Source organism: Anas platyrhynchos, chromosome 1 (assembly GCF_047663525.1).
Source record: "Anas platyrhynchos isolate ZD024472 breed Pekin duck chromosome 1, IASCAAS_PekinDuck_T2T, whole genome shotgun sequence".
NCBI lineage: Eukaryota > Metazoa > Chordata > Aves > Anseriformes > Anatidae > Anas > Anas platyrhynchos.
In genome coordinates, this window is record NC_092587.1 from 83,964,729 (window position 1) to 83,987,910 (window position 23,182).

The window sequence follows — 23,182 nt, forward strand, 5'->3', positions numbered from 1 at the left end:
CCCGCCCAAGCCACGTGACCCCCCGCACGCGCGCGCGGCGCCAAGCGCGCTCCTCTCCTTCCCCCCCCCCCTCCCTCCCCCCTTCTCGCCCTCCTCCGCCAATCAGCGCGGGCGGCGCGCGGAGGCCCCGCCCCCGCCGCGCACGCGCCGCGCTAACGGCCGGAGGTGAGGGGGCGCCGGGGGGCGGGCGGCGGCAGCGGCCCATGTGGAGCGGCCGCGGGGCGGGGGGGCGACGGGCAGCAGCAGAAGGAAGAGAAGGAGGCGGCGGGTCCAGGACGAGCCCGGGACGAAGAGGACGAGGAGGGGGAAGGCGAGGCCCGAGCCGCGCCGCCGGGCCCTGCACGCAGCCAGCGCGGACGGCGGGTAACGGCCAGGCCCGGCCGCGCCATGAAGGGGTGAGTGCGAGGCCCCCCCCCCCCCCCCTCACGCCGCGGCCGTTAACGGCTCCCTAACGGCTCGCACCGCTTGGCTCCCGGAGCCCTTCAACGCCGCGGCCCTGCCCCGCTCGCCGCTGGCTGCGGGTAGCCGAGGGCCTCGCCCGGCTTCTCCCTGCCCGGTGACCTTGCGCAGGGCTCGCCCGGCCGCCCTGTGGGGCCGTTGTCCTGCCCCCAGCCGTGTGAGGAGAGGGTTTCCCCCGTCTGCTTCTTAAAGCCCGCGTTATGCAAGGCTGGGGGTTAGTGTTCCCCTCTGGCGGCTTGCGGCAGGGTGAATGGGCGCTGAGGTGCTGAAGGTTTTGCTAAGGGATGGTGAGGGGGTTATTTTATCAGCCGCAGGGGGGAGGTCGTGCAGCGAGGCTGCTTGATGGCAGGGGCTTGGCCGTTTTCTTACAGCCCATAAGCAGCTTCCAGCGTCGTGAGTGGCTGGTGAGTATCAGTAGAAAGGCTTAGCGATGGCTGCGGTGAAAAAGTAATGAGCCAACCCTCTTAGATAGCTGTGTTTAGGGTCCTGGGCAATCCTGTAGTCACCTGGGTGCCCTAGATTTAAAAAGGGCCCTCTCATAGCTGGGGTGATGGGCTTCGTGAGGAGTGCAGCAGCGCTGCTCGGTGAAAACCGTGATGGGGACGTAATCCTTGCTCAGCAGTGCTCCTGACACGAGAGATGTGTTTTCCTTCCACCCTCCATCAGCTAAATGGAGTGGCAGAGCCGCCCAGGCCAGGCGGCAGCCGCTGAGGTCTCCTGGCAGGTCGCAGCCCGAGTTGCCTGCTCTGCTGCTGCACTCCACTAGGGGCTGGAGCTCGGCCTTGCTTGTGCTGCTCAGGACTTCTTACAGGAACTTCTTTTAAACTTACTTCCATAGTTTTTCATATTTTAAAAAGTAAAGAACACAGAGCTCCCTTCTGCTCCCAGAGCTTTGATTAAGTTTTTGTTCTCACTTAAAGGCAGCTTTATCACTAGTGTGGCTTGAGAATTAATCCCTTAAGGTTCTCTGCTTGCATATTTCTGCTTTTCCGGTATTCCTTCACATCTTTGAAGAGCAGAGCACGTTCCTGTCCTGTCAAAGCACTGTTAGCACTATGCAGCCAGTTCTTGTGTGGGATAAAATCTTAATATTGAATCCAGGTGTTGTCTAAAAATTCAGATTGAGGCAAATGGGATGACAGAACTCAAACTGAAAAATAGCTGAGTTTCAGTACGATGAAAGGGCTCGATGAGCACTGCAGAAGGAACACATTAAGTTACATAGGGATACTCTGGAACAAAAGCAAATTGTTTGTCAAGCTACAAAGATCAGAGGAGATCTCTAAAAAGCAAGTGCTCTCAGAAGATAGATCCCAAAATAGATCTAAAGCTTCAGATAAAGCTTCCAGCTTATAGAAACTAATGTGTTGTTTGAAGAGATCCGATCTGTCTTCAGCATTTAATCCAAAATTGTGGACCAGTTCTTCTGAACAAACTAACTCCATCTGAGTGCGTTTTCTCAGGGAGTGCATATGTTGCATAGTAACACACACCACAAAGCACAGCGATAATTTTGGGAGCACAAAGACCCATAATATCAGCTGTAATTATGAACAGTCTACTTTGGCAGAGAAAGAATTAAGAAAGCAACTAGCAAGTTCACAGATACTTTTGAAATTTCAGATCTAAAAGAGACTGTGTAGTCAGCGTGTGTTGCTTGCAGCCCTCTGTTCCCCAAATCCAACATAACACTGGTAATAACACAGCAGGTTGTGATGTTTCTGTCATCCAGGTATGTGAGATTAGGTGACCTCTTACAGAGGACCTCTGAGTTCAGGGAAAGTGAAAGTGTTGTTTCATTTAAAACTTTCTCAGCTGCTTAAGATTTTTTCTTAATTGATGGGCTAAATACCAGCTTCTGAGCTTGATAATTGCTATTATATCCCACCTGGGTTTGTGTTACTTGGTATTATGTTTGTGCTTCTCTCATCTTTTAATGATTTAGGAGGAGACTTCTGTTTCCCATTTTTTCTCAGACATGATTTAGAAAACTGAGATAATTCACTGTTCTGTAAGTGAACTTGATGAATCTCTAGAGGTCCATTTCATCTTTGTCATTTATTCATAAATGTTGTTATTGTTAGTTCTGGAATTTGAGAATCTATTTTAGAACTGTATTTGCATGAGGAAAAATAGCAATAGTAAGGACTCAAGTTTTACTGCCTGTAGTAATTTGGCTCTTCTTGTGGAGCAGATGTAAATAATACTCCCTGTGCTTTATTGGTTTTGCGGGGCCGATTCAGTTGTTGCTCAATAGTTTTGTAGTTTTGTTACAGTTGTTATGCTATTGCTTTTAAGGAAAGAAAACAGAAAATCTTGCGCTGATTCTTGAGCTGATTGCTGTCTGGGGCCTTTTGATGCCTTTATTGTCCTGACTCGTGTCAGTTCAGAGGAAGCCCGTGAGGATGCCCTCCAGCCTTTCCCTGTTGCCCTTCTCTCAAAGCCATGCTACTCGAGGGGTGCGGAGCATGACTAGATGTACCCAGACAGCAGCTGCTGCACCAGGGAGCTGTGTAACCGAGAGGTTTTGTAGGTTCACACTCCTCTAGCTGGCTTTGTGCAAGTGGCACCGCAGCTGGGGAACACTGGTTATAACAGAAAAATATCAATATTATATATAAACACAGTGAATAGTTGGGGTAAGCTCTGATATCTCGTCTTGTTTTGCCTGGATTCAAGCAGCAAACCCTTCAAGGCCCTGCAGCTGTACGTGTTTCTCACAAGAACAGGGAATTCCCCCCCCCCCCCCCTCCAAGTTAGCATTACAGAGTTCGTGCAGAACTGTTGATTTGTTTCCATTTGCAAGGCACAGCGCTAAGCTTAACGTATATGGGAGGAAGTTCCAAGTTTATGAGAAAACTGCTGAATTGTCACGTGTACTGGAGGCAGGACAAAAAAGGTAATTGAGCCTGAAAATCAGTGTTTGGTTTCGGGATTTTTCTGAACCTAGAAACGTCCAAGCGTGAGCTGTATTTTCTGCACTTGATTTCTTGGTTAGTAAATGTAGACCTTGCCTAGAGCATGCTTACAATCGGCTTAATTTCTTCTAAATCAGCTTATTGGAACTCAGTGCAGTTTACTACAAATTCTTTAACCAAACTTCTGACTTTTACCACTTTGAGTTTAATTTCTTAACCAGGTTAAGGTGCTCTGTGAAGTAGGAAGCTTTGGCAGGAGAGGAAGAGAGTTGGGGTTGTACTCTTTTTGTGAAAGCATCCTGCAACCGAATCGTTGCTCTTGAGTGGAGTTTGACCATTCAGTTCCTTTTACATATATGTATGGGCTTGCTAGTTTGGGACATGTTGGTTTGGGCAATTCTCCTGTGAAAAATGTATCTTTAGTTAGTCACCAAATGCCACAGGCTCTGCTGCCATCTCCTGAAGACAAAAGAAATGATGCATCCTCCTTTTCCACTAAAATGGGGAATAATGGGTGATGGTTGAGCCAGATAAATACTTTTATACAAGTGGAAATGATTCAGAACTTAAAAATCCTGCCCATTTGGCAAATACTAGAAGTGTTCAGACCAATAATCTGAGAAGGCACTAGATATTTTTTTCCCAGAAGAGGAGGAGGGAAGGACAGGAGAAGTCAGATCTCTGTATTTGTTTGGGAATCGATAAAAGAAGTGCAGTGGTCCCTTGCATCCCTTCTGCTTTGTGAGGCAGGCAATGTCAGGGTTACTTTCCTCTTCCTGCTGAAAGAGGTGAAGGGAAGAAGTGACCCATGTGTTCTTCCTGGGAGCTTCAGAGGAGCAAAAGTTTGCCAGGAGGGAGATTGGAGGTGGCGACGGAGGGGAAGAGAAAAGAGAGGAGCAGTCAATGCGTAGAAGACTTGCTGGTTATCTGGAGTCTCACGGACTCGAAGACCTGAGAGCGGAGAAGCACAGCATTGAAATGGGGTAACTGTATTTGTATCAAGGAAAGCATATTGAATTAATTCATTAAGGGGAGGAAATGAGGCTTTGTAGAAAATAGAACCAAACCTGCTTCCACAACAATCTCATTAGGAGACTAAAATTAAGATATTTGAATTTTCCTGGGGGCAGAGTTATTCTTTGGCTGGGTTGAGAATGCCATGCAACACGGTAAGATCTTGATGTATGAAATGCTTCCTCAGCTCATGTGACCTTCCTTCTCCCTCTCCCCTTTCTTTCCCAAGCTCCGTTTGATTTTTGGCCCTAGCAGACTTGAATCTAAACCCCTGAAAAGTTTTCCCATTTCCCCCATCTCACCATTGTATTACGTGCTCTCCTGAGTACAAGGCTTGGGGCACTTTTCTCTACTTGGTGCTTATTTCTTGCCAGTAAGGATCACAAATTAGATTAAAATTTGCAGTTAAAGGAGGTTTTGTTTGTTTTTAATAAGTGGCTCTTAAGCACAAACTCTTTGTTTGAGACCATTTTATTCTTCTTGAAAATTAGGAAAATGAGAGAAAAAAACATCCTTTTGTGCTTCATAAGTTAGGGGCTTACAATGACTGTTGCCTTTAGAAATATTGAAGTTAAGCACATAAAACTGATAGCACATTCTGTTAGTTTTTCATAGTATGCTTCTGTAATATGTGATTTGAACACCTGAAATAATATCTGTGATAAAAATCCGAAGTATGGGCAGGAGACCCACAATGAGTTGCTGTGTTTTCTTTGCTAATTGAGTGCTTTGTGAGGAAAGGTGTTTTGGCAACTTACAGAAATAGTTTGTCTGCTAGTTCTCTGTGGAGAAGTTTGTTACCTAATAGAAGTACAAGAAGCCTCTCTGAGGTATTCAGAGGTATGTAAATCAGGCACTTTGTGAACCCAGCATCACTCCTGTTTTGAATCTGCAGGTAAACCTCTGTTCTCACCTGAGGATCATTAAGTACTTCATGAATGTTCATTAGTGGAGGTTGGTGATTTCCTAGGGGGCAAAGATTATAACTTCATAGCCAGGGGTATTGATGGTATGGAAAGGGGCTGTAATTTGTAAGCAGTCCCAGGATATCGGTAGCGGAGCTGCAAAACTAATTTTAAGTCATTCCAAACTGGTGAAGGATTCCTGCTTTGACCAGAATCCTGGTTCAAAATGCGAATGTGGCTGTGAGCTTACCTGAGTAATGAGGAGTGTGGTTAGACCAGCAATGGAGAGTTAGGATTTCTGGCAGTTCTTCATCTGCTGGGTGATCACAGGTGAGTTGTTTCCTCTTTTGCCTTGCTTTGATGCACCTGGGTCAGGTAACACAATGAGCTTTTACCTCGTGAGGTGCTTTGAAGAAGCAAAGTGGTGTGGGCTACTAAGTGATGTGCGCATGGCTGCTTCTCTGTTCTAGACCAGGTATTAATTATTGCTATTATTTTGGGGTTTGGAAGTTCTGCCTGCTGTGTTTGGCTATTCCTGTTCTTTGTGTCCAGCTGCAGAACGGGAAAGCTTTTCATTTTCTTGGGAAAGTTTATTTTTGACACTTGTTGAAATGACCTTATTGTCTCCCTCTTGCTCTTGCATAATCAGACAGCTGAGACTCTGTGATTGTATTGCCACTCTAAGGTTTATTCTTTGCCTTTTTTGGGGATGGGGAGCTCAAAATGGAGATTGGAGCTTCAGTACATCAAATAAAAGAATTGAGGTGGGAAAATTGTGGGGCTATTTTGGCATAACTTTGGTTTTTGCATGGGAAGATCATCCAGTGCTTTGTGTGATCCTCAAATTCTCTAGGTTGAGGCAGAGAAAATTGTCCAAATATAATGAAGAAAAATTGAGTGAAATGCACCATGTATTTTCTGTAATAAAGGAGAGGGGACAGGGTGGTCTGGAGCGTGTCTTGTGGAATTGCATCACGTTGGTGAAATCTGTTTGCATCTAGACACATTTGAATTGCAATATGGGCAAAGTCTTCTGTTAATTCTGGTTCTAAAACTACGTAGCTTTGTCTGTTGCTGTCCCTCTTTACCACCCAGCACCCAGCTGGGGGTAGCTTCCAGCAGGGTATCAGGTGTTGTGCGAATACGTGGTCTCAGTAGTAAGTGGGGCTAAAGAAGACCGGGGGCTCAGGAGCAAATCGGTAAGAGTTCTTGCATGTTCAGCTTCTACTTATCCTTCTGGTTTTCTGACAAGTGAAGTAGAGCAGATTTACAGCCCGCAGATCTTCTGGATAATTGAAAACATACTGGTCTGCCCACAAGAACTAGACTAACTTGTGCGCCTAGCAAGACAGCTCATCTGGTTGGGTTTTTGTTGCTTTTTTTTTTTTAATCTAGAGAGGCTCCTTTGGCTTTGGAGCTGAATCTGAGCAAAGCCACACCCTTCAGGTCTATAGCTTTCATAGCTCTGGTTTGGTTTTATTTTATGGGAGTGGATTATCCTGTCTAGACTCCTGCTTTGACTTGGAAGCCAAAATAGAAGCAATAAAGCTAGTTGGCTGCTTAGTGGGTGACAAGCCTTCTCTGAAGTCCTCTAATTTGTTCGGGCGCTCTTCTTCCCCTGCTCCCTCTCCTGCCTCTTCCCCTGTACCTCAGTGAGTTTTGTGAGTTGCAGATAGGGTTCTGCTAAATTTAGAGTGCCAGATGCTTTAAATAAGCCTGAGCCCAGCTATCAGTTACACAGAGATCTGTTTCAGTCAAGCACATCCCTCTGGGGAGGGACTTGCACTATTTAAAGCTGAATGGGACTGAGATTCGCACAGCATGAGGAAACTCAGCATTTCTCCCTCTTCTCCCTGATGCCTGCTCTGAACTGGTGTCCAATGCTGTTCCCTGTGACTGAATTAATTTCTCCTCGCAAACTGTGACTCTGGAAATTGGCTACTATGAGCTCTCCTCCTCTAGCAGTTCTGCATTACTATAGAGCAGGAGGCAGAAATGCTAATATCTTGCTTAACCTGTGTTACTTCCAGTCTGAATTTAAGCCACTACTGGAAAGGCAGCCTCTGTGCAAATTGTAGCTGCAGACAGGCATGCAGCTGCAGTATAATTAATTGGATTGCATTTGGTCCTGCAAAAGGTGTGTGTTTTTTTTTTTTTTTCTGGCAAGTGCTTGAAGGATCTTAGGGCAGCGCATGTGAGAGCAGGAGTGTTGGTGCTCATGCTCTGGGCGTGCAGCCAGTTTCAGTAACTACTCCGTGTCACCTCTCTCAATTCCCACATCCATCAGGACTTTGTGAATCACGCTTCGCTCTGCTCTGACGTAGCGGGCGGCGTTGCTGTGCACCAGAAACCAGCTCACCTCACAGGCAAAGTCTGGGCGTGTGCCTTCTCAGCAATTGAGCTGCAGTACGTTGCAGCTGGGAGAAATGCAAGTGTAGTCCCAGGACACATCAGGAAAATACTTTCAGTGGGGATGGGGAGAAGCTACTGGGGTTGTACAAGGTGCTAGTTTGCATTTAGAGTGCTGTGAGCAGTTTTGGTCAACTGTGTTTAAGGAAAATTAATCTGAAGGGGTGCAGAGAAGAGCTAGGATGACAATAGGGCAATAAAGAAGGAGGCTGGGATCTTGCCTTTAGGTCAAGATCAGGAAAGTTGAAAGAGGGCACGGTAGGTGTCTGAGAAGCCAGGCTGTGGGGTGTGTTGCCGCACATCAACTGCTGAAGCAAATGAGCAGTGCAGAAGAGCAGATGGGTAGGGCTTGAATACATTCAGGGTGGGAATCGGAAGAAAAACTTTGAGGATGATGATGGCTTGGGAGTAGCCTTGCAATGGAAGATGTTTAAGAGGCTCCAGGGGCTGGAGCTCCTACGCTTTCCTAGATGAGCACCGTGTGTAATGAGGCCTGATGTGATGAGCCACGAGTCCCTTCTTCCTCCCTGTTAAAACTAATTGCATGGGGTGTTGGGCCTGCAGTGCTCCAGAAGCTGTGACACCTAAGATGGATACAATTGACTGCTGCCTTTTGCATGGGGTGTTATCTGAGATACAGGATGACAGTAATAAGTCTGTATATTCTTAAGAATATTATTAGAATAATAGAATAAAATAACTCCTTAAGGAAGGACAGGTTCCTTCTGAGTGCTTCAGGTTCTCTCATGATAATTTGAGCTCATTATGTGATTTTTTTTCCTTGCAACAGTAAAGGATAGATGTTTGTGGTATGGCCTGTGCCGAGTTGGAATACACGGAACAGGCCTTATCAAACTAACTGATACAGGAAATTTGTTACTGGTTTGACTGAAAGTAACTTGAGAAAACTGGTCTACTTGTAACTAGCTTTCTTAAAAAAAAAAAAAAAAAGGCAATAGAAAAGCTACTGCAATTACTCTAGTGGAAAGAAAGGAGTGGCCAAGTGGTGTACTTTGAAACTAGGGCCTTAAAACAACCCCAGCCTCAAAAGATCTGAGACAAAGTACCTGTAACAAAGTGCACACTGTTCCACATGTGATAAGGTAGAGCACAAAATCACCTACTCACTGAATTATCCCTGAGCTCCTCTTGCACGGCTCTTCCAGAAGCAGTTTAAACTGGGGTAAGCTAGCGCTTCTGCTCAAGAAGCAGTTCTGCCTCTGGCAGATTTTTTTCCTCTGTGTTGGCAGCAGACTTTCTGTGGTGAACCCAATCGGGGGACTGATGTGGGTTAAAACTAAACTTTTCTTTTTTTGGCTAAGTTAGTTTTAATTGGGGTTGGTTCACCACATTGTTGCACAAACCTTTGTGCCAATAAGAGGGTGGAAATGAGTGGCTTGGGGACAGCAAAAGCACTGCTTTCATTCAGCAGCAGGGAAAGCTTTCCCTTGTTTTTACTTGAGGCCCCAGTGGCACTTTGGCTGTGCTGTCCTCCAGCAAAGTGAACTCTCGTGATGTGGGTCTTCCTTTCCATTGGCTCATTTAGTTTACTTATTAAAGGTGTGTAATAGAAGTGGTGTTGATTTAATCAGCCAGTGCTATACATTAACATAATTTATGGTTTGAGTACATAATATTTAAACAGATGTGCTTAGCATACCGGTTTACGCTTCCCGTTGTGGTTCTCAAACTTCTTTTGTATTATCCTCCAGGATAACTTGCTGGCCCTGCTGCAATTCTCAAGCCAGGAGGAAGCAGCTAGTGACAGAGCAGAGGAGGTTGGCAGGAGGCAAGCAATGAATGTGGCAATAGGTGACAGGGGTGAGGAGCCCAGGGGCTACAGGAAATCGCTCAGCAGCACGTTTCAGCCACCTGCTGCTGGAACTGTTTCTCTGGCCTGACCACTTGAGAGGTTATGTCTTGGTTCAGCTGCTATGAGCAGCCTCAAACTCTCCTTCTGCCATTACTTATTTTTTCCTGTCTGGAACCTTCTTGGGGAAGACCATGTCTTTCTTAGCCATCTCAATCCTAACTGCCCTTGATAAGATATTTCTGATGAAATCACAGAAGATATTTCACAGTGCCTGGCCCACTGTCTTCTAATGCTTGATTTCTTGCTTCATTAATGACTAATTTGAAAGTGTTATCAGCAAGCACAAGCTACCTGCTAGACTTGCCGATGTGCAAAGTGGGAGTTGCTCTGCAATAACTTCACCATTAATTCATTGTAAAAGCTCAGGCTAGTTAGTGATCTACTGAACCTGGGATCTGCTGGTTAACCATGGTGATACCTTTTCATTTTTAATGTATTAGTCAATCTTTTGGACAAATAGTCTAAGCTTTCAAGGGATTGAGTGTAAATGAGGTTTTTCTCTTTTCTTACTGACCATCTACTCTGCAGCTAGTCTGATCTAACTGGGCAGGTGGGACCTGCTCCCTTTGGTTTCCACTCTGATGCAGACTGCAGCGAAAGAGGCCTTCTCTTTGCACCTGGTATGAGATTACTGAGGTGTTTTTCTTGAGCACAGCACTCGTGGACACTAATACATGCGGGAACCTCACATGTTATGGTTTAATTCCTGCCCTTTGTGAGGAAAGGTGGCAGCAGTGCTGGCTGGGATGAGGCAAGAATGCAAGTTGCTTTGTGCATGCCTGAAGAAGCCCTGCCATGCTAGGCTGAACAGCTGTGCCAAGCTGGGCGTAAAAACAAGTGTTAATTACCTCACTGTCTAATAACTTTGCTATCATTTGATAGCACGCTTGTTTACCATGCAGTACTTCCGTGCTGTGAGGAGATCGTCCCTTACAAGCTCAGCACTTCATGTTGGAATATAATTCTCAGAAGGGCTTGCGCAAGTGGTGAAACATGAAGAAGGGAATCTTACTATTGAGAGCAAAATAATCTAGAAGGTGGAAGAAGCTGTAAAACAAAGGGCTGGTGGCAGTAGGAGCCATGGAAGATGGATACTGCTTACTATTTGAGCAAAGCATATTGGCTTGTAGATAGAAACTTCAGTGATATATCCTGCTGCTGCTTTTAGTACGCCTGGGGATGTTGGCATAGGTAAAGTGTAAGATTATGGACACTAGTTTCTTCTGTCAGTCCTGAGATCACTGTTGGAGAACATAGTGTCCATTTCTGATGAGAGGTCTTTCGAGAGATTTCTGTGCAACAGGACAGAGCTCAGAAGCAAACTACAATCATTCATGCTTAAGAAATCCCCCTTGCATTGAGGGGGGGAAAGAAAATCACCTGTTCATTGTGATGTGGGGAAGATGAGGAGCTGCCTGGAACAATCTGTAGGGACCCATACTGCCACAAGATGTTTGACACCAGAAGATTTTTGATCTGTTTGGCAAACGTGATGAAAGGTTAGCCTTTGTATGCAGCAAGGTTCAATATGCGAGTACCGTCATTAGTTCTTTGTAGTTAGGATAGTTGAAACATGTTAGTCTGATGGAGAATTGCACACTCATTCATAGTCCATTAGTTATGGCCAGGTGGTTCTCCAAAAGGGAAGCCTTGCTTATCAATTGTTCCTCTCTTGCAGGGCTCACTAGGTAGTGAGATCTGTGTCAGAGTGGGCAGTGGCGGTCCTTGGTGCATGAGGCTGAAATAGCTTTGCAGAACAGGAGGCTGTGGTTCTTGCAGTAAAAGAAAAGGGGAGAGGTGGGTGTGAGGGCAAGCTAGGCTTGTTGAAGTAAACGTTAAACTCTCTGTTCCTGTAGTTTTTTTTCTGTTAATTGCTCTGCAGCCTGCATAACTGCCTAGATAGCATTGGATATCTATCACCATCATTGGTAGTGGCAACTAAAACCGTTATGGTATCTCGAGTACTAATTGTTTAAGGTGATTTTTGACACATAATAAAGGTCAGTTAATAAAGCAGACAAAGATTATGCTCAGCATTGTTGGTACAGTTCCTGTAGGAAAAAATGCTGTTGGTTATCATCTCTTCTTTGCTTTACTGTATTATGTAAATTAAACTGAGCTGTTGTGCCCTAGGCATCAGCCTATTTGAAAAAAACAAGCTGACTAGGCACAAAAGGTGTTGGAGATGGAAAGCAGCTACATATTACTAGGAGTAACATTGAAGACTGGCATACAAGGATCTCATAAAACTGCCTTTTTTGAAAACATGTAAATTTTTAAGAAGTAGCAAACAACATCTTTAACAGTGTTGGGGCAGAAAGCAATCTGTCTGTGTTTGGTAAAGCCGGGGTTGCAGACAAACCTAGAATTGTGTATATTTCTAACTCTGTAGGCATTGGCTTTGTTCCTGCCTGCGTCTTCTGATGACTATTTTAGAAAGCTTTTATTTTTCATTCTAGTAGTTCTTGCTAAAACTACTTGCCCCCAAAGAAATTGGTTTGGGAAATACTGCAGAAAAAAAGTTGTTCATATGCTTCTGGATATGATGCAGTGTTTTTACCAGGAAGTTAGCCTCATGAAAGGGAAAAGCTTGGAATGTTTCTTCTCAGCATAATTCATCGCAGTACTGGTATTTCAAGTCTGTCTCAGTCATTCTTCCTGTTGACTTCGGTGATGATCATAATTGATGTGTGTGCCACCCTGAAAGTGGCACTCTTACATATTAGCAGGCTTAATAGGAGTTTGCTGCTGCACACAGTATTGCTGCATTTTAGAGAGAGATGTGTAATACCAGCTTGTCGAAGCATTAACTTCATATTGATAGTTGGTAGAATTAAGGCTGTCTTTGGAGCATGGGTGAAGACTTTATTTTCTTGGTGTCTACCTAGCTTCTTGTCGTTCCCAAGATTTATTTCTCTGTTGTAATGTTCCTACAGAGGTAAGTATCCTCCTGAATGTTCTGCTGTCTGCCAACCTAATTAAACGCATGTACTATATAGTATGTGAGTGTTAAGTGTGGCCTGAGAAACTTCTGACTGTATATCACTACTTTTTTGTTACATCAGCTACCAACAAAAGAGTTGATTGTATGAACAGTGTAGTTCAGATATGCATTGAGCTGATTCTTAGACAGGACAGTTCCCTAAACATGAAGTAACTCATTTTTGGTGTCCATAGAAATGTTGGAGTGTGTCAGATGTTAAGCATGTTTTGGTTTGTTCCAGTAGCCGGATCGAGCTGGGAGATGTGACGCCACACAACATTAAGCAGCTGAAGAGGCTAAACCAGGTCATTTTTCCTGTGAGCTACAATGACAAGTTCTACAAGGATGTACTGGAGGTTGGCGAACTAGCCAAATTAGGTACAAACATCTTTGCCAGTAATTGTGGGCTGTGGTGGCAGAAATGCTCATTGTTGCTGTCCTTAACGGTTTTGAATTGCAGATCCTTCTATTTTGTTGTTTAACATAATGAGAAATAACTGTTTGGGAGCCTTCAAAAGCTACAGTACCAACCTCAAAGGGTTCGTGTCCTAAATAGCTTGCATTTCACTGGGAATAGACATGTTTTCTGTTACAGCAGGAAACTTGATGTTTGCAGCCAGCTTACCTTCTGAAGTCATTGCTAGTTGGTTTTAACTGAAATAAACCAGCCGTTGTGTCAGAGCACTGCTGGTAATTTCACTCAGTGTTGGCCACGATCTGATTTTATCTGGGTGGGGGAATTAGCAACAGGGAAAGAAGGAAGATACAGGGCTTACATGAAGGAGTTGCATGTGCAGTCTGAGTCTTGTGATTGATAACGCTTTGTTTCTCTCCCTGGCAGCCTACTTCAATGATATTGCAGTGGGAGCAGTGTGCTGTAGGGTGGATCACTCCCAGAACCAGAAGAGACTGTACATCATGACACTTGGATGCCTGGCACCCTACCGAAGGCTAGGAATAGGTAAGGAGATCTTTTGTGTCTGAGTTGTTAAAGAAACAAGGTTTCTGTGCAGCTACTGAAATTCCCTTTTAGAGTTTTTTCTACTTTAACCAAGATAGCCCAAGATTGTGCACTTTCAGAGCAGTAATTTCTCTGGAAAGAACATTGGGGAGAGAATGATGTATAACATACTCTTGCTTTCTTGCCTTTCAGAAATTGACTTTATTTGTAGAACTTCCTAATTCAGTACTTCAGATTCTTTTAATCACATCATCCTGTGATAGAAACATACAGCTTCTATAAATATGCAAATCGAAGCATAGAGATACCATGAAATAACTTGCATACTGGCTGCATACCTCTGACAACTCGCACAGAATATCGTAGTTCAGTTGGAAGAGACCTATAAAGATCATCTAGTCCAACTGCCTGACCCCTTCTGGGCTAAACAGAAGTTAAAGCATATCACTGACGGCATTGTCCAAATGCCGTGGACACTGACATCCATGGGGCATTGACCACCTCTCCAGGAAGCCTGCCCCCGTGTTTGACCACCATCAGGGGAAAGAAACTTTCCCTAATGTCCATTCTGACCCTCCCCTGGCACAGCATTGTGCCCTTCCCATGCATACCATCATCAGTGACGAATGGAGGCTGCACCTCCTCTGTGCTTCCCCTCCTCAGGGAGTTGCAGAGAGCCATGGGGTGGCCTCTCAGCCTCCTTTCCTCCACACTGGACAACCCAGGTGTCCTCAGCCTCTCCTCACAGGACATGTGTCCTGCCCTTCTACCAGTGTTCCCTTCCTCTCAACGTTTTCAAGTACATAAACAACCTTTTTGTGTTGATAAGCCCAGAAACACAGCTGTCCTTCATTGGGTCACTTCTTCAGTCTTCTAAATGAAGGCTTTTTGCTAACTTTTTGTATAATTTTCCCACTGCTGACTTGTGCTAATCAGGGGTAGTACCTGTGTTCTGTCTATACAGCAATGACTATTTCTCAATGTTGTAAATCTGCAGGCCAAGTTAATCAGAACCTTATGGTATTAACTACTTGCTTTAAAAACCTGCAACCAAGAAAAATATTTTAAATTTTACTAGAAAAACTTAGCAGTGTTCTCACTAGTTTATACATTGTTTTGACCACATCTTATCCAAGTTTGAGACCTTGAAGCTTGTATTTAGATAAGGTGCTCCATACTTGTGTTTATGGGCTGTTTTTTCTTCAGAGAAATAAAGAATAAAACTGAGTGGAATTTTGTATACAGAAAGATGGTGAAGTACTTGTATACTGCATTTTACTTGCCTTTCCTAGTTCTAGTAACCTCTTCCTGAGTGCAGCAGTGGAGAAAAATCATAAGCTACTTAGAGAGTTGATTTATTCAAAGTTGGTGCATTTATAATCATAAGAGTATCATTCACAGTGATGGCTTTGCAACATGTATTTCTTACAAATGATATTTTTTCAAATTCTGGTGCTCACAGATGACGTCTCCATATTAAATTTTATTTTCTGATTTTAGAGCATAGTGCTGATGTCATCAGTGCGTGCTCTTTCATTTTAGCCTACCTATGGTTAACCTGTCTCTGCTCAAGAAAGCTCTTACTGATTGTGTGCTTCTGGTTTTAAGTATTTCTTTACCTTTTGGCAGGAACTAAAATGTTGAATCATGTCTTAAACATCTGTGAAAAAGATGGCACTTTTGACAACATCTATCTGTAAGTAAATGAGTCGCACCCATACATTCAAGAGAACTTGAGGGGTACTTGGGAACATAGGGAGGGAGATCCAGAAGCTTTTTAGCATCTATTTCAGGGGGGTCATGAAACATTTTTCCTTGTAAATGCTAACAAGAAAGCTGGGGGTTGTATTTTGAGCTGCCTGTGTGATGCAGAGAAAACCAAGAGCTTGCTTGCTTTACAACAGCTTCTCTACGTTTGCTGAATTTGAAAGCAGTTTAGTTATAAAGCGATGATCTTTAACAGAATTACATTGCATGAAAAAAAAAAAAGTGGTAAGTTTTCCATTTGAGGACAATGCTACAGTAAAAAAAAAAAAAAAAAGTCTTGCATGTAGTTTTGAGTCATTTGCTATCTTTTATGATGATATGTGTTAGACCATCAGCACAGGTGCTTGCAAGCCTGACTGTTTATTCCTGTTCTTGTGGTGTGACAGGTCAGCTGTTGTGCAGCAACACAGTAAACTTGGTCAGTGACCTGACCCAGTTGGGGAAAATTGTTTTTTGGCATTTTAGTTCTGGGGTTGGTTGGTTTGTTTTTGAAAAAAATCAGCCACGTGGCTACATAAGCACTTGGCATGATACCAACATGTGGAGTACTAGGGTAGGGAACTGGGCTGTTTGAGAGGGCTTTGCCATCTTAATAGATCCCAATGGAAATAGAGCCTGAAATCCACGGATGCCAGAGTTCTGCTTCCCCTCACTGCTGGTTGCACGCTTCTCCTTCTTCCTGTGCATTGGCATCTGTGTGATTACCAAGTGACCCAAAGCATTTTTGACCAGTTCACTTTTCTAAACTATGTTTTCCCTGCCCATCACTGCCTGGTTGTACCAGCACAGGCACTGGGCACTGCTGGGGGTAGTCCCATAGCAGCTGTGGCTTAGATGCACTTAGGCTGCCACAGAACTGCACCCTGAGCTCTTGCCAGGACTGAAGATGTGCGGTGAGGAGTGTTTTGTACACTGATACCACTGTAGATAGAGTGACTTTCTCCTCAAGCTGAGTCCTACTCTGCCAAGAAGGTGTGAATCCTCTACTAGTGTAGCTCTGTGTGCACTCTGTAAGAGGAGCAGGTATTTCAAAGAGGAGTTTGATTAAAACTGCTTTTGGCTTACATTTCTGTTCTCTTCTCAGAGGAAGTGGTAATGAATTCTCTCTCAGATGCCAGCTAATTGGCACAGGCTTTCTTTTTTGCATGTTACTGTGTCCACAGCAGAGGAACTGTTTGCTGTTATTAATGAAAAAAAACAATCCTTCATAATCCTTCTTTCAGTTTAATAGAGTGGGATTCTGGGATGGTGATAAATAGCTCCCACAGTTGGGCACAACAAAATTCTTTGGCCCGTTGGTTTTACTGCTCTCTGTTGCTTGTGCCCCTACAGACTTGAACATACTTCTGCAGTATAGGCACCCAATTTGATATCGCTGGTTAAGTTTGTTATGAAATTCACTTTTAGATACTTGGTGTTTATTAGACTTGACACTAACATCTTTTTGTTTTGCTCTGCTGTTACTTCTGAAGTTGCTTTGGTTCTATGGTTATGCAGCACGTTGTCATGACAAAGTGATTCATGAGCTTGTGCAGTGTCCACTGAATCTGGGGAGTATTTGATGAATACCTTTTGCTGAGCCAAGCTTTTTTTTTTTTTTTTTTGGTAGAACTTGTGCAAATAAATGCCTTAGTTGCTTAGAGGGAAGAACTAGTAGCTGTTTTTTTTGGAGGCCTTCAAATTCTGGGAATACACTGGAGCAAGATCTGTAAAACCTGTGGGGGAGGGAAGGGAGGAAGAATCTCTAAGTTCATAGGGCTGATTTGTGCTGACTTAGTTTTTTGTGAGGGGAGAAGCTTGGTTAGCAATGAGCAAAGAGTTAAAATCATATCCAATGGCATGTTAGTGCAATCACCAGTTAGTTTTGTGTTACAGGGTGTAGGGATCATCACTCAGACAACTGTTTTGGGCCATCTAAGAAGTGTTTCTAAAGGAAGTGTAAAAAAAAAAATAATTTCCAAAACTTTTTCTATGTATTTCTACAAAATTTCTTAATTTAGAAATGATAAGTTGGAATTATGCAGCAGTATTGCAGAGTTTCTCTAATATGTGTTCTTTAAAATAGTTTTATTTGCCAATTCTCAGAATGATTGCCACAGGTCAGCTAGGAGCTGTGTTAGCTCAGGATTAAATTAAGATCAAAATCTTGAGTCCTGAACTACACGATCATTCCTGCCTCTGTCTAGATGGCTTATTTTCTTACCTTGCTTATATTTATCCTTTGTTCACAGTGTGGATGCACAATTTTAACCCACAGAGTTCTGATACCTGTCTTTCTCTCCTCCTTTCTATCCCAGGCATGTCCAGATCAGCAATGAGTCAGCAATTGACTTCTACAGGAAGTTTGGCTTTGAGATCATTGAGACGAAGAAAAACTACTACAAGAGGATAGAGCCCGCAGATGCTCACGTGCTGCAGAAAAACCTCAAAGCCCCTTGTCTTGGCCAGAACGCAGATGTGCAAAAGACCGACAACTGAACAAAACCCCAACGAACACTTTATTGCACTTGCTTGTCGCCAAATAAGGAAAGAGAGGCCTATTGATTTTTTTTTTATTCCACCCCTTAATTTTTTTTATCTTGACCTCTCTCCAACAAAATGTAATGCTTCTTCCAAGGATTGTCAGATCATGGGGTTTTTTTTTTTGATCTTTTTATTTTTAGGGGTGGGAAGAGGTGTGCAGATCTCTTTAGTCTGAGGTGCAGAGGGCTTGAGCAGGTTATCCTGATGACAAGCTTCCTTCAGAGAATTAATCTCTTTCAGTAAGCAGAATGTAAATCTGAGGTGGGGGGGGGGGAAGGAACAGCAATATCTCGTCCTTTGATTCCTACATGATCATGTTTTTTATAACCTACAGGGTACTTTACTCCCCCCAGCCTTTGAATGTTACTTCAGTACTTCCCACACTTCCTCTTAATTCCCCCCACCTCAAAAAAAAGTATTTTTAGTTTTTTCCCAATATTTTTGAGTATGGCTTTTTCCTCCATCTTTTGCTGAGAAGGGCGGGCTACTTTACCATACCTTTTTACTCTGCCTGGGCTGATCTTTTTGAATGCGCTTTTTTTTTTTTTTTAAATAATCCTCACCCAAGCTGGTGCTACATTTCTTAACTGACTAAGAGGAGGGTTTAGAGTGGTCTTTGTTTTTTCTTATCTTCACTTATCAAATTCCCAGCAGACTTCTGCCAGAGTAAGAGCTATAGCTGGTGTTGGCAAGAGAAAAAAGAATCCTGAGGCAAGATCCTTGTTCTAAAAATGGGTGAAACGCTGTCGGGCTCATTGAAAGTTAGTTTTACCTGTGTTGTTGGAATGGGAAAAGTGATTGTGACCATCTTACTTGCTTTGATCACATAAGGCAAGCACCCGTCTCCAGGTAAATCTGCTACGGATACTAAATCTGTGGTGGCAAATCCGAGATGAGGAAATCTGAGATGAGGCAAGGGTTGAGGAAGCCAGGCAGCAGGGTTGAGAACATAAGTAAGAATCTGACCCTAATCACATAGCTTTGCATGGGTCTCCTGGATTTGCTTGGGAGTGGCTTGGCTTGCTGTGTTTGTGCTCCTTCGGGAGGAGGTGGTTTAAAAACTGCACGTTTTGCCCCTTTGAAGATTCTTTTCCCCTTTTCCCCTTCAGCTGTAATAATGCAGTTCTCCTCTCTTCAGAGGGTGTTCATGGAGCACTGGAGAAAGCAGTATATTCTAGACCATTTTACGGGTTTAGAAAAATAAGCTGAACGGCTTCTTCCTAGTACTGTAACCTCCAAGCTACAGTAAGCTCTGTTAAGCTCCGCTTTGCATCCTTCCACGCTTTCTTTGTGTGACCATCAGTGCTCCTTTCTATGCACTGTTGGCAGCAGTTTTACGTATGCCAGTACAAATACCAACTTGAGCTTGGACTCTTCTCCAAGCAGCTGGGAAAGTGCACTGAGCTGAGACAACACCAACCTGCCCCATTCCCCAAGTAGATACAGAACTGCATTCCTTTCCTGTTTGAGTTTAAGTTTGATCCTGCATCTTGAATTCCTCCACTTCGAAAGCCTCCAACCTGTAGTGCGCACTGCAGCATACATCTTGGTAGTAGGTGCTGTCCAGTCGTTTGAGGGTGACTTGGGAACCAAGGGTTTTGAGGTGAGAGCTGTCGTAAGGGAAGGGATGGCACCCCTCATCGCACACTGTGTGGTCTGTGCTGCCTGAGGGGTGACTGTACAAGCTGCTCCAGAACTGCTGCTCCTTTCCCAGAGGTGTGGAGTGTTTATCTGGACAGACCTATGCTGGGAAACAGCTACTCTCTTTGCTGGGTTTGCACTAATTGAGTCTTGGTGATGGGCAAATGTCTAACAACAGAAGCCCCTCTGCATGGCCTGGGCACCTGTGTTTGCAACACTTGGTAGCAGGCTCTGGCCAGGAAGCTGCACGCCAGTTTCTTTGGCCAGAGGCAGCCTACTGATGACAAAAGCTTATTTTTAGGACCTGCTTGCACTGGTGGTGTTGGCAGTTCCAGCATCTTTCTAGAAGGGGATGTACTGAAGCACAATTAGCTTGTCATATGCCAGCATAGTTTCCCTGGCCATCTGTAGACCAAATCAAGAGAAGTATGTGGCAGGAGGGAGAGAGATAGTATTGTACTTGAGGATGTTTGCGCAGCACAGCTGTAACTCAGACCATAGCTGCCTCTGGTGCCAAGCAAAGTGCTCTTCATTCTTCTAGAACTAAGTGGTAAGTGTTTGGGTTGGGTAGATGGGTGTGGGGATATGAACTCTTAGGATTTGCTGTTGTCGTAGGCTTCCACAAATCGGTGTGTTTCACAGACAGTTTTCCTTCAGGTTTAAAAGTACGAGTCTGATGTCTGAACTTACTTGGATTAACCTTTGTTTCTGTCTCTTTTTGCTTTGGGCTGCCATCATTCTATGAATGTATCCCTGAAAACAATTCTTAGAGCTCCTATTCCACAGCAAACCTGCCTCATTGTAACTTCTGATGAAATGTATTGTAGGAGAGGTGGACGAAAGAGTAACCACGCATCCAAGACTCCTTTTCCCAGGCTATTAATCCTGGAAAACGGTTGTTGAATCTTGAAAACAAGGTTTAATCTACATCTCTTAGAAAGCTGTGTTCCCTGTACATGGAGGAGAGTGAAGGTCAGTCCTTCTGAATGACAAACAGTTGCGTTAGTGTATCGGCTGTGTGGCTGTAGGAGGACAATGCCGTAGTGCTGTTTTCCAGAGACACTGAAACTGCGTGAAGCGTGAGCTTACTGCAGAGAACTTCAGTTACTTTATTTTCTGCTGCAACGAGACCTCCTTGTAGCTCAAAAATGATGACTTATAACGGCTTACGAACAAATACATTTTTTTTTTAAGTTAGGAGTTTAAGTGGAGAGGGGAAAAAAAAAAAGCCACCAGCATTTCCTGTTCTGGATGAAGATGTAGCAAGAAAAAGGTATGCAACTAGCAGCTATAGAGCATAAGGTGTGTATAAAAGCGTTATTCCTGAACCTCTGCAACCGGTTTTGTCGTACATGGATTGAAGTATGAAGATGATGCCTACAAAGAGACTCCTACTGGAGGACACCATGGTACAGGGGAAAAAGAATCATCCAGGAGAGATAATCCCTCATTTTTGGGAGGGGGAAGGGAGAGAATTTATTTTGTGTATACAGAAACTGGCTGAGTTTACATGATGCAGCTAATGGTTAAACCTGCCAACTAAATATGACATACTGTTACAATTGAAACAAACTTATGTGATATTTTGTTAATTCTTGATGGTGCCCTGTGATGTCTAGTAAAAATTTGATCCCCCCCAAACATCCATTGTTATATTCTCCCCCATGTTGTAATCCAGGGTCAGCTGCTATCCACAAAGTCTGTGTTTTGTAAAGTGTTTGCTGACTTGGATGTTTCTTTTGAATCTGCGACTGCTTCCTGATTAATTTGGCTGAGACCACCCCTGGTCTCTTGAGTTTCAATTTAGTTCAAGGTATGCTGTTTGCAGTTTACAAATGCATTCTCAATGTTACAATTTAAGTTGCAGGGGGAGCAAATTCTTTACAAATAAGATGGTCCATTTTTAATCTATATCATTGCCCTTGTTGTACATCAGGAGCATGTTTTTGTTTTTCTCAAACTCTTTAGAAATACCGTTCAGAATAAACGTGCACTATTTGAGTTATGTCACTTCTGACTGGTTGTGTGTTTTTTGCAGCCCAGCTGTGTCCTTCTGAGATCAGATTTAGAACATTCTTCCACAGCTTCATAAACTAACTGTGAAGATTTCTAACATAAACCGTAAATTAGGCTGCTATGTGATGAATGCCATGTGTGTCTGATGACTGAGGAAAGTGGGAGTTGTTTGTTTTCTCTGAAATCATGAGCCTTTTCTCAGAAATCCTCAGCCTTGTTGGGTGGAGGAAAGGAGAGGAATTACAACTGTCCTGGACTACTTTTGCATGAAATTGTTTCAAGGCCGCTCACTAACAGACCAGGCATCAAGAGCCTTAGTGCTTTATAGTTAAATTATTAACTGTATATTATTTATAACTTATTTGAGTTAAACTCAGGCTTTTTATAGGCTAAGTATTTTTAAAGTATTGAAACTAATTGCTAGCTATCAACAGACAATCTTTGGAAAAAGAAGTCTGTACATGTAAAGTAATTCATTGTACTATGTGGTGAGTGTTCTTCAAAGTTGACCTTTTTTAGAAAGGTACTTAAGTAAAACTCACCTCTTCATAGCTATTCTAGTTCCATCTTCTCTTACAGACGTTTTTAAGCTGATTTTTCAGATCCTTTTGTGCTTTGAAGCGTCTTTTATGGAGCGATGTGTTGTGGTACACTTTTTCGGGGGGGTGGAATGTAACCCCAAATCTGTTACAGTGCATCTGCTTATGGAGATTGCTTTATCAGTGTTTGGAGTCTGCATTTGTTAGGATACCATGCAAAAGTTGTCTCAGACTGCCGACTTGACTGAATTCCTGAGCTGCTGCTAGCAGCTGTCTTCCCTGACCTCTACTGGAGGGCCTGGAAGGCACAGCTGGAGATCTGTCTGGAGAGCAACCCTCATCTGCTTCAGCATCACAAGGCAGCTGCAGAAGCTGGAAGACTTGCTGGGCTTCAAACTGCCCCAGCGTTCCAAACCCTTCGGCTTATTTTGATCTCTTCAACGTTTCTTTCCTTCTCTGTGCTTGTCCCAGTCACCTCTCCAACCAGTCTGTAAAGTTTCAGACAACTCAGTGACTCCTGTACACGGAAACTAGCAACTATCCCTGATTGTCCATGTTGCCCTCTTCTACGAATTAGGTGGCTCCTCTACGCGGTTACTCCCCCCCAGTATCCAACACTCAGGTATTTACATGGCCCTTCTAACACCTTGTGGTGTGCTATGATCTCTTTTAGCACTTCGCATTTGTTCCTGAGGCGATGCACAGTACAATTACAACACTAGTATCCAATTAAGTGGTAAATCAACTCATTAACTTCACATAGAAAATTGGGGTATCTGTTTCTCTGGCACCCAGTACTGGAAGGCTCATCTGTTACTCCTCATTATTATCCCTACTGAAATCCACTAAACTTTACCTCACCCTACTCCCTTTTTACCGTATGGTAGCATTGACGAAGATGGACCCCAGCATTGATTTTTGTGGGAGTACTTTTGTAGAGTCCTGTAGTGCTCCAGGGCACCATGGGTTAGTAAAAAGTGAACTAATTTTTCCTTGTTTGGATAAGGGCTGCCTTTTTAGGGAAAATCCTTAAAAAAGCAAGGTAAGGATGTTATCCTTTATGTGTAAGTGATGGGGCAGCTAATTAGGAGCGCTAATTGCAGGGGGGGTAGTGGGGAAGGGTAAGGAGTCTGAAGCCAGTGTTTAATGACAGGAACAACTTTTTAATCTTTTA

General features: G+C 43.7%; 1 protein-coding gene across 3 annotated transcripts; it reads left to right on the top strand.

Annotated features, from left to right (window-relative positions):
* Window positions 1-139: 139 nt before the first annotated feature.
* Window positions 140-21,463, top strand: NAA50 (N-alpha-acetyltransferase 50, NatE catalytic subunit). Of its 3 annotated transcripts, none has more exons than XM_027449698.3 (5): window positions 140-395; window positions 12,803-12,939; window positions 13,403-13,522; window positions 15,152-15,218; window positions 17,587-21,463. In XM_027449698.3, the coding sequence occupies exons 1-5, from the start codon at window positions 388-390 to the stop codon at window positions 17,765-17,767; spliced, it is 513 nt and encodes a 170-aa protein (XP_027305499.1). In that variant the 5' UTR covers window positions 140-387; the 3' UTR covers window positions 17,768-21,463. The 3 variants fall into 3 exon arrangements, with proteins under 3 accessions (XP_027305499.1, XP_027305498.1, XP_038036995.1); XM_027449697.3 differs by having other exon boundaries at window positions 12,806-12,939; XM_038181067.2 differs by lacking the exon at window positions 140-395 and adding an exon at window positions 4,028-4,360.
* The last annotated feature ends 1,719 nt before the right edge of the window (window positions 21,464-23,182 follow it).

What these genes read in the sequence shown, in the direction of transcription:
- NAA50 (XM_038181067.2), top strand. Translation starts at nt 4,281, where the DNA reads ATGCGTAGAAGACTTGCTGGTTATCTGGAGTCTCACGGACTCGAAGAC. An exon ending in TGGCGAACTAGCCAAATTAG is followed by an intron (nt 12,940 to 13,402) that starts GTACAAACATCT and finishes TCTCCCTGGCAG; the next exon opens with CCTACTTCAATGATATTGCA. An exon ending in ACTTTTGACAACATCTATCT is followed by an intron (nt 15,219 to 17,586) that starts GTAAGTAAATGA and finishes TTTCTATCCCAG; the next exon opens with GCATGTCCAGATCAGCAATG.